This window comes from Nanorana parkeri, unplaced genomic scaffold (genome assembly GCF_000935625.1).
Source record: "Nanorana parkeri isolate BGI_ZX_2015 unplaced genomic scaffold, ASM93562v1 scaffold1192, whole genome shotgun sequence".
NCBI classification, from domain to species: Eukaryota; Metazoa; Chordata; class Amphibia; order Anura; family Dicroglossidae; genus Nanorana; species Nanorana parkeri.
The window spans coordinates 252005-262709 of record NW_017307460.1 but is presented as its reverse complement, the minus strand read 5'-3'; the positions used below and the strand labels follow the sequence as shown (position 1 = coordinate 262709).

The 10705-nt window shown below is 54.2% G+C and overlaps 1 protein-coding gene across 1 annotated transcript in view; it reads left to right on the top strand.

The window, feature by feature from the left end:
* The first annotated feature begins 3513 nt into the window (after nucleotides 1-3513).
* PBK (PDZ binding kinase) overlaps nucleotides 3514-10705 on the top strand; it is a 7552-nt gene continuing 360 nt past the window's right edge. Inside the window, exons 1-6 of the mRNA XM_018568473.1 lie at nucleotides 3514-3615; nucleotides 5111-5207; nucleotides 6274-6416; nucleotides 7887-8056; nucleotides 8588-8717; nucleotides 9123-9302. Of these exons, the coding sequence (XP_018423975.1) occupies nucleotides 3534-3615; nucleotides 5111-5207; nucleotides 6274-6416; nucleotides 7887-8056; nucleotides 8588-8717; nucleotides 9123-9302 (802 nt within the window). The 5' untranslated portion in view covers nucleotides 3514-3533. The remainder of the gene's footprint in view (nucleotides 3616-5110; nucleotides 5208-6273; nucleotides 6417-7886; nucleotides 8057-8587; nucleotides 8718-9122; nucleotides 9303-10705) is intronic.

The following is a 10705-nucleotide window of genomic DNA, read 5'->3' as shown; positions in this document are numbered from 1 at the left end:
GCAATCGCAGGCTGGTGCCAGTGATAGAGTTGCCACCTTTTCTTCAAGCAAAACCCGAACACTCAAGCGACGTGTAGACATTTTTTTGGGAGAATGAGTGGTGGCGTATTCATATGTAAATAGCTCCACCCATTCATATGTAAATATCACCGTTGAGACTATCTTCAGTGGGGGGCCAGTAGTCCCTATCTTAATTTTGGTTGCCCCTGTCTCCCTGACATCTTGTGTCCGGGTTTCTGCTGCTATGAAACCCGAACACAGCATTCAAAACCCGAACTGTCCGGGTGAATCCTGGACAGGTGGCAACCCTAGCCAGTGATCCGGGTACCCGATGAGCTTCGCCTGCTGGAAAAAATGATATTGAGATCATGGCTGCAGCAGGAGCCTTGGTATACCCAAGAAGGACTCCGGGCAAAAAGTGCTCTTAACCCTTGCAGCGCGGCTACCCTACCGCCGCCCAATAAGAAGCCGCCTGAGGCTACCACCTCCGACTGCCTCATTATGGTCCCTGCCAAGACCACGGCAGCGGAGGGTAAGAGAGGCTCCAGGCAACAGTCTAAGAGCAAGCTGTCTTGGAGGATCGGGTGAGCAGAACTTTTTTTTAGCACCAAGACAAAGATGAGCACCTAACCCCTGCAGTGCGGAAGGGGGCGGGGTAACCCCAATGCAAGGGTAGCAGGGTAGCTACCACTGCAAGGGGTAAGAAAACTCTACCCAGAGTTCTGCTGTGATTGATCACAGAGCAGGTCAGGGAATGGACGTTCCTCCCTTCCTCCGCTCCCACTCCCCATCCTGACACTGTTTGTCCCCTACAGGAGCGGGGGGACCCCGGAAAGCACAGTGTAGGGGGTGCGGGGATGCAGTACAACCGCAGGCTGCTACAAGTGATCTGGGAGGCTGTACAGCAGAGCCGATCACTTCTACTGAACAAGCATCGCCTGCTGAAATATAGGACACCAGGATCCTGGGCGCAGCCGTACCCCCCCACGTCAGGGTGAGGATGCATACGCACGTACGTGAGCGCAGGAACTTACTTTTTACTTCAGTCGTCCTCTTCATCTGCTCATGTCTCTCCCTTAGTAATGGCCGCCTCTGTGGTCTGCAGGCAGTCTGTGTTCATTCCAGGCTGCCGTGCACAATGGGAACGACGTGGAAAAACTACATTACCCACAATGCTCTCCGTCCCTCGTGCACGAGCTTCCCCTATTGAAACCCTGAGTGAGCTCCCCCTCCATTCATTCATAGGGAGTAGGGACCATGGGGAAGAGAAGTAGCCCCCCCTCCTCCTTCACGTTGGAGTCCCGTGACACTCAGCGTGCGAAGCAAAGCTGCGAGGTGCGGACGTTTGCATGCAGTGCGTGAGCTGAGCGCGGCCAGATGAAAGGCTGCATCTTCAGCCAATCGGCTCGCACGTAACAACTCAAGGGACTTTGGCCTGGTTCACACCTGAACGTTTTGTAGCGCGTTCTACGCTCGACGAACGCTCTACAAAACGCTCAAACATCTAAATCCCATTGTATTCAATGGTCTCGTTCCCACCTTGCCGTATTTCAGCCCGTCCCTAACGCGCTACAAAACGGCCTACGCCCAAAGAAGTACATGTACTTCTTTGGGGCGTTTCGGTCTCGCGTTTCCATTGGGATACAGCCAAGTAGCCAACGGAAACGCGCGTTTGTCGCGGTAAAAACGCACGACGCGAACCGCGCGACAAACGCGCATATACAATACGCCTAGGTGTGAACCCAGCCTTAGTGTTCTGACGCGCGGGCTTATATGCGCGTCAGCTGTGCGAGCTCTCACAAAGTGACGCGCCGGAGGTCGCCAAGGTCCGTGTGCCAGTGTTCTGTCGAAAAAGCTCCAACTCGTCGAGATCTCCAACTGGTGACGTCATGTCCGGTGAGGAGGTGCTTGAGACAAGATGGCGCTGTTTGAGGATCCTTGTCAAATTCTCGAACTCCCCTCACTGCACCTGCGTGGCTTCACAATCCCCGCCGAGTCCTCCAAACCCCTCCGCCTGTGCGGCCACCCAACAGCGGAATAAAGTTCTACAATTTGCGTCGCTGCACCTGCGCGCCCAACCCGATGGCACATGCAATCTGTTAGCAGAAGATGCTCTCTGATTGGCTGCCTTTGGTTTGCAATGATTGGCTAATAGCTAATATTCCGAGCGTTGGGTGGCCACGCAGGCGCACTGATAGGGGTTGGAGGACCCGACGGGGATTGTGAAGCCGCACAGGCGCAGTGATGGGAGTTCGGGAATTTGACAAGGGTTCTTACACCGCCGCGGCTGCCGTACGCACACCAGCGGCATCTGGTCTCGATCTCCTACTGGCAAGTCATCGGACGTGACGTCACCAGTTGGAGATCTCAACGAGTTGGAGCTTTCGACGGGCTTAAAAAAGAGATATCAATTAAAAAAATGGACATTGAATAATGAATAGGGGCTCAGTGGTTATCACGTAAGCCTTGTAGTGATGAGCTCGGGCGTGTTCGCAAGCGCCGAGCCCGCCAGGAAGCCGTCAGCGCGCAGGGCCAATCACAGGCACTGAGACATGTTCCCGGTCCGCAGCTGCAAATGGCTCGGTGCCTGTGATTGGCCCTGTGCGCTGACGGCTTCCTGGCGGGCTCGGCGCGAGGCGCTTGCGAACACGCCCGAGCTCATCACTAATGCCTTGCAGCACTGGGGGTCGCCGGTTCGAATCCCGGTCAGGTCACTATATGCATGGAGTTTGCATGTTCTCTCTGTGCTTGCGTGGGTTTCCTCCCACGTTGCAGACATGCTGGAAGGTTAATCAGCCATGTATGTATGTGAGATAGGGACCTCAGATTGTAAGCTCTTGGAGGGCAGGGACTGATGTGTATGTGCTTCTATATAACTCACACAGGGGGTGGGGGAATTTATCAAAATCTGGAGCAGTTGCCCACAGCAACCAATCAGCTTCTCTCTTCAGTTTGTTCAGATAAGAACAGAAAATGAAACGGAGAAGCTGATTGGTTGCCGTGCACAGCTGCCCAGCTCTGATAAATCGACCCTCTGTCAGTTATTGGTGCAATATAAATACCAATAATGAATCTGAAAGCAGTTGCCTGCAACAACCAATCAGCTTCAATCTTTCACTTTTGAGCAAACAGTGGAGAGAAGCTGATTGGTTGCTATAGGCAACTGCTCCAGATTCTGATAAGTTCCCACCTCTACCATGCTGAGGAGCGCCTCTGTCCCCCGCCCTCCGGCTTCTATACGGCGCGCACACGCAGCCGCGCGCGTGCTCGCCAAGCACAGGCGTCCACACATTGCCCTGCCCAACCATGTCTCCTCCCTCCTGCGTGACGTCAGGGCAAAGGGGGGTGGACAGGGAAGGATGTGCGCGCGCACGCTCTCGCTTCTGCGTTCGTAGAATGTGAGATAGGGACCTATCTCTGTCTGTTCGCGCGTGACGTCATGGATCGGGAGCGCGCGCGCTGCTGAGTTTGAAGCAGACGCGGGAGAATCGGAGAAGGGGCCCGGACCAGTGAGTGACTTCTATACCGGAGCGATGTCGGTGCACGGCAGTGACGGGGCTGCGTCGCTCGAGGCCTTCAAGACGCCTCGTAAGGTGGACAGGAGGACCTCTTCGGGTGAGAGAGGGGGGCTGGGACTTGTTTACATGAAAACATGGCAGATGTAGCGGTGCTGATAAGCCGGTGTCAAAGAGAACCTGTCTATTCCCTGCTCGGGGCCCATTCACCTCACGTGCGTCACAATAAAGCAGCGTTGGGGGCTTACCCTTGGGATCCTTCATGCTGGAAAGTCCTGGTCACGTGATTGGTGCTCCTGGCTGTCACAGTGATCATGTGACCGGGAGGTGTAAACAATGACTGGGAACTGTCGGTCGCTGTGTCCCCCGGACCCCCAGTGGGGCGCGATCGCAACACTCACCGTATGTATATATGTGGGAGGTCGCCATTAACCCCTTCCTGCCATCTGTATGTATGTGGCTTTTTTTTTTTTTTTTAGCACTCGTCTGCCACATATGTGTACAGCCGGCGCCACCGTTCTGGCGTGGACCATGCTCAGGTTGGGGCCCCTCCAGAACAGGGACCGCGTGATCCCTGTCAGTTCTCGGTCACTGTGACATCCAATCTCTGCGATCACGTGATCGGCAGCCGGCCTGGTGACCTCTGTTGTTTGCTATCCTTTTTAAAGGGCAAGTTGTCGTTTTGGTGAGCACGGAGGTGTAAGCGCTGTATGGGGAGGACCGGGGAGTCTCGCTCTTCCAGGCTGGACTCGGGGGCATGTACATATATCATCAGCACGAGCAGCAGAAGCTTTAAAGGAGAACTATGAGGGGGGGGGGGGGCTTTTCACTCCCCTCATAGTTCTAGCCGACCTGTGACAATGAGACTGTCACAGGTCGGCTCAGTAGATCGGGAGGTGAGCGAACACATACCGGCGTTCACTCACCTCTCGATCCTGTCACGGCTCTCTGCCGTGACGGGGAGGGGCTGGATTCCCCTCTCCCCACTCCAATCCTCCAGGGCTGACTGGCGGAACGGACCGGGGAGGGGGCGGGTACAGCTGGCTCTGCCTCTGGATAGGCAGAGTCAGCTGTCAGTCACGCAGATGGGCGGATCCCGACGTCCAGGTTGGGATCCGTTGCTGCGTCTCAGTATACCGCGAGCTGTAGCTGAGCTTAGGGTGACGGGAGGACTCTAGTTTGTGTCCTCCCGTTACCCTAAGGAGAACTATGGGGGAAAAACACTGACCCCATACTTCTCCTTTAACAAATAAAAATCAGAGGAAACCGTTTTGATCTGCGTCCAAAGCTGTCCTGCATGTGGATTGAAGGTAAACTGTCCCTTTAAACGAGCTGCTAGCCGGCTTCTGCGAGTTTCAGTGCTACTTGAAGCTTGTCCAGTGCCCGCTGGCAGCCTGTTTGCAGTGACAGTTGGCGCTCCTGTTGGGATCTGTGTCAGGAAGTCGGCTCAGGTTTGCCAAAAGCTTCACAAGATCTGCCTGGGAATGTGCTGCTCCTGCGCAAGGTGGCGCGCGGGTGAGCTGGGCCTATGTGTGTGTCTCTGGAAAGCATGGACGGCCTCCAGACTGATGAACTGAACCTTTTATTTGTCACAGACGTGTCCACGCCGTCGCCGGCGTTCGCCATCCCGGCCTCACCGTTCATGCAGAAGTTTGGATATGGGACCGGAGTCAGCGTGTACCTGATGAAGAGGTGAGCCCAACATTACCCTTGTCTTTGGGGGGGGAGGGGTGGACAGACGGCATATGACATGCACATGTAATACAGACAGGTCCTGCATCTGAGCAACTACACGGACAATGACTGGAGGGTGCTCTGACTTGTCTCCGCACCCCTCTTATATCAAAGACCGATCGCTGCTGTTCTTTTCTTCTGCAGAGTGACTGGTCTTGTCTCCGCCCCCTCCTGTAATAAAGACCGGTCACTGCTGTTCTTTTCTTCTGCAGGGTGACTGGTCTTGTCTCCGCCCCCTCCTGTAATAAAGACCGGTCACTGCTGTTCTTTTCTTCTGCAGGGTGACTGGTCTTGTCTCTGCCCCTCCTGTAATAAAGACCGCCCACTGCTGCTCTCTCTCCTTGTGCAGGGTGACTGGTCTTGTCTCCGCCCCCTCTTGTAATAAAGACCGGCCAGTGCTGCTCTCTCTCTCTCCTTGTACAGGGTGACCGGTCTTGTCTCCGCCCCCTCCTGTAGTTTTCTGCAGGCAGCCTGTAGTGGGTGGAGACTCTTAGGTTTTTATTGCTGTCTGTGTCCCTATTAGAGAGATCATCACCTCACATCCTGTCTGCAGCATACTCTTGAGTGGGGTGGAGCATTGACACCATGGGCTCACAGGAAGTGGGTTAAATGCTGCTAGAAGAGGGGCATCTGCTGGGAATGGAAGTAGTGAGTCCATGATGGATGGGGGAATGGATGATTGTCGGTGATGAAGTGGTCAAGCTCTGGACATCTGGGAGTGGAGGTTTTGAGTCCATGATGATGATGGGGGAGGGGGTTGGTGTTGAAGTGGTCAGGCTCTGGACATCTGCTGTGATTATAGCGCTGTTTGCCATCAGAACTAGGTCCATGCGCCTGTGCCCGCCGCTGATTCTCTGATGCAACATAGTATTTGTCATTATTCTCGAGGTGCAGGGATCCACTTTCTGCCTCAAAGGGGGTAAAATAACTCTGTGACCAGCTTCTGTCCTGGGTTAAAAAAAAATGATTTGGCTTTGAATTGCATTACAGCTGTCAGTCCGTCTGCATGTGTTTCGTTGCTCAGGTCTCCGAAGGGTTTGTCTCGCTCCCCGTGGGCTATCAAGAAGATCAGCAAGCAGTGTGACAAATCCAGCAAGAATCTGTATGAGGAACGGCTGAACGTGGAGGCCAAGATCCTGAAGGACTTGCAGCACCCCAACATTGTTGGTAAATGCCGAGTGTTTGTTTCCACAGAGATGTAACAAAAAGATTGTTCTAGGTATTAAAGAAGAACTACGGGGTTAGGGCTTTTCCCCATAGTTCTCCTCAGGGTAACGGGAGGACACAAACTAGCATCCTCCCATCACTCTAAGCTCAGTATATAGGGAGCTACAGCTCGCGGTATACTGAGACGCCGGAGCAGATCCCGACATCGATGTCGAGATCCGCCCAGCTGCGTGAGTGACAGTTGGCTCTGCCTATCTAGAGGCAGAGCCAGCTGTACCCGCCCCCTCCCCCGTCCGTTCCTCCAGTCAGCGCTGGCGGATCGGAGCGGGGAGAGGGGAATCCAGTCCCTCCCCTGTCACGGCAGAGAGCTGTGACAGGATCGAGAGGTGAGCAAACGCCGGTATGTGTTCGCTCACCACCCGATCTACTGAGCCGACCTGTGACAGTCTCATTGTCACAGGCCGGCTAGAACTATGAGGTGAGTGAAAAGCACCCAACCCCCCCCCCAATAGTTCTCCTTAAAGGAACCCTGTCTTGAGGGCAACATGGAGGCTGCCGTTGCTTGCCTTTTGCTTTGAATTAGTTGCGTACCTAGCTGTCATAATGGTCCTCTCGCTTCAATACTTGGAGTCACTAATACGTAAAACTGTATGCAGATAAAGTGCTTTTCTCTTTCCTTTATGGAAGGACACAGCCATAGATCACTGGACCATCGGGGGTTATATCGCCACCTGCAGGAGTAAGGCGCTAGGCCAAAAACGAATGTTCCAGCGAGAATCGCAGTGTCCTTCAATGAACGCAGATTATTATTTCACGGCGAATACAAAAATCCTATTCTCTCCGATGTTCCCGATCTGTATACTTGTTTCAGGATTATAAACACAGCCCCATATTTCACCCTCACGGCAGGCTTACTGTAGAGCAGGGGTGGGCAATTCCCTCCAGCTGTTGTGGAACTACAAGTCCCATGAGGCATTGCAAGGCTTTGACAGCCACAGGCATGATGGTGCTTATACGTAAAGCACAGTTGGAGGGCCGGGGTTGCCCACCCCTACTGTAGTGGCTTCCTCCAGTCAGGTGTGGACTTGCTTGGCTTCCATCTCCATTGTCCCCTTTGGCCTTTAGACCAGGGGTAGGTAACCCCGGCACTTCAGCTGTGGAGAAACTACAAATCCCACCAAAGCTCTGGGAGGCATGCCTGTGACCGGCAGAGTCTTGCAATGCCTCATGGGACCATCTCGCATATAGTGCCGAGCACTGGGGGAGGCTCAAGCCGTACAATGCTCCCCACCACCTGCCCCTCCTCACTATTGCCCACAAGTCATTCTGTGATTGGAGGAGCGATGATGTAACTCGCTGACAATTGTTTTCGACGTGCTCTGTTCACACCGTACATGCGTGCAGGAAAACGCAGCTCAATGGACCTGGTGTGATCAAGCCCTCTAGATGTACTTTGTTTCCCCTCCTCAGGTTATCGAGCCTTCACCAAGTCTAAAGATGGCAGCTTGTGTCTTGCAATGGAGTACGGTGGCGATAAATCTTTGAATGACCTCATAGAAGCCCGGAACGAGGAGGGACTGGGCCCGTTCCCTGCTCCGGTTATTCTGAAAGTAGCGCTACATATGGCCAGGGGCCTGAAGGTAGGTCTAGGGTGGGGCCAGGGGGCGTGAAGGTGGGTCTAGGGTGTGGCCAGGGGGCCTGAAGGTAGGTCTAGATGGTGCTAGGGGCTTAAAGGGAGGTCTAGGATGGGGCCAGGGGGCCTGAAGGTAGGTCTAGGGTGGGGGGGGGGCTTGCTCTCAGGGGTGCTGTGTGGGCTCTCAGATGGTCTATAAGGGCCCTGAGAGGCCCCAGCGAGCGGCCCCTAATAAGCCTGATGCGGGACGGTCGGGCATATTTTCAGGCAGTGCTCGCATGTTAATCCAAACCTAGGCTGGCATGCCAGCAGAGGGCCCCTCGTGCCATAGGTTCGCCACCACTGGTCTAGGCTAGTCGGTCCACCATGGCTAGTCGGTCCACCATGGCTAGTCGGTCCACCATGGCTAGCCGGTCCTCCATGGCTAGCCGGTCCTCCATGGCTAGCCGGTCCTCCCATGGCTAGTCGGTCCGGGGATCGCTCACTTCGTTCAGGTTTTGTCGGTCTGATTTCCTGTCGGATGATTTTGTCTCCTCAGTATCTGCACATTGAGAAGAAGATCCTCCACGGAGACATGAAATCCTCCAACGTTGTCATCAAAGGCGACTTTGAGACTATTAAGATCTGTGATGTTGGGGTGTCTCTGCATCTGGATGAAAACATGACCGGTGAGTGACAGTATAAGCCGGGGGTGTGGCAAGTCTGTAGTGGGTGGAGCCTGCTGGGTCCCTCCCACAGCTCTGCTCTCTGCCCAGGTTATGTGCAGCACAATGATGATGTTTCTGCTTCGTTTACACCAGCGGTAGCCAAACTCTGACCCTCCAGCTGTGGGGAAACTACAAACCCCACGATGTATCTCTCTCCGGGAGTCGTGGCTGTGAGAATCTTGCAATGCCTCATGGGATTTGTAGTTTCACCACAGCTGGAGGGCCGGAGTTTGGCTTCCCCTGGTTTACACGGTAGTATCTGGATTTGCAGAGGCATTTGGTGCCAACACATTCGATTTGATATCCTTTGTGGCTGAATCTCTCCAATAAGTGACTGGACCCGTCTCGTGTTCTCCCCCCCCCCAGTGACCGATCCAAAGGCCTGCTACATTGGCACCGAGTCCTGGAAACCAAAGGAGGCTTTGGAGGACGGTGGTGTCATCACTGATAAGGCCGATATCTATGCGTTCGGCCTCACCTTGTGGGAGATGATGACTCTGTCCATACCGCATCTCAACCTGCCGGGCGAAGACGACGATGATGAAGGTTTGGAAGTTTTGGCTTTGTGTAGAGTGATTAGAAGAAAAGTCCAGATAACGTTACAGAGAGAGATACGCAGACAGCCTCTGACACCCTCCTCTTCTACTCCTCCTTTTTGTCTTTTTTTTCCTCCCCTTCGGCCTCCTCCTTTTTTTTCCTCCCCTTCGGCCTCCTCCCTCTTTTTTTCCCTCCCCTTCGGCCTCCTCCCTTTTTTTTCCTCCCCTTCGGCCTCCTCCCTTTTTTTTCCTCCCCTTCGGCCTCCTCCCTTTTTTTTCCTCCCCTTCGGCCTCCTCCCTTTTTTTTCCTCCCCTTCGGCCTCCTCCCTTTTTTTTCCTCCCCTTCGGCCTCCTCCCTTTTTTTTCCTCCCCTTCGGCCTCCTCCCTTTTTTTTCCTCCCCTTCGGCCTCCTCCCTTTTTTTTCCTCCCCTTCGGCCTCCTCCCTTTTTTTTCCTCCCCTTCGGCCTCCTCCCTTTTTTTTCCTCCCCTTCGGCCTCCTCCCTTTTTTTTCCTCCCCTTCGGCCTCCTCCCTTTTTTTTCCTCCCCTTCGGCCTCCTCCCTTTTTTTTCCTCCCCTTCGGCCTCCTCCCTTTTTTTTCCTCCCCTTCGGCCTCCTCCCTTTTTTTTCCTCCCCTTCGGCCTCCTCCCTTTTTTTTCCTCCCCTTCGGCCTCCTCCCTTTTTTTTCCTCCCCTTCGGCCTCCTCCCTTTTTTTTCCTCCCCTTCGGCCTCCTCCCTTTTTTTTCCTCCCCTTCGGCCTCCTCCCTTTTTTTTCCTCCCCTTCGGCCTCCTCCCTTTTTTTTCCTCCCCTTCGGCCTCCTCCCTTTTTTTTCCTCCCCTTCGGCCTCCTCCCTTTTTTTTCCTCCCCTTCGGCCTCCTCCCTTTTTTTTCCTCCCCTTCGGCCTCCTCCCTTTTTTTTCCTCCCCTTCGGCCTCCTCCCTTTTTTTTCCTCCCCTTCGGCCTCCTCCCTTTTTTTTCCTCCCCTTCGGCCTCCTCCCTTTTTTTTCCTCCCCTTCGGCCTCCTCCCTTTTTTTTCCTCCCCTTCGGCCTCCTCCCTTTTTTTTCCTCCCCTTCGGCCTCCTCCCTTTTTTTTCCTCCCCTTCGGCCTCCTCCCTTTTTTTTCCTCCCCTTCGGCCTCCTCCCTCTTTTTTTCCCTCCCCTTCGACCTCCTCCTTCCTTTTTTTTCCCTCCCCTTCGGCCTCCCCCCTCCTTTTTTCCTCCCCTTCGGCCTCCTTCCTTCCTTTTTTTTTTCTCCCCTTTGGGCCTCCTCTCCTCCCTCTTCTTCTTTTTTTTTCTCCTCCAGAGTTTTACTTTAAACCTCATCAAGTAGGCTGAACCTTAAAGGAGATCTATGAGGCGAGTGATTTCCACACATCCTCAGAGGCGACCTGTGACAGGCCAACTCTAACAATGAGG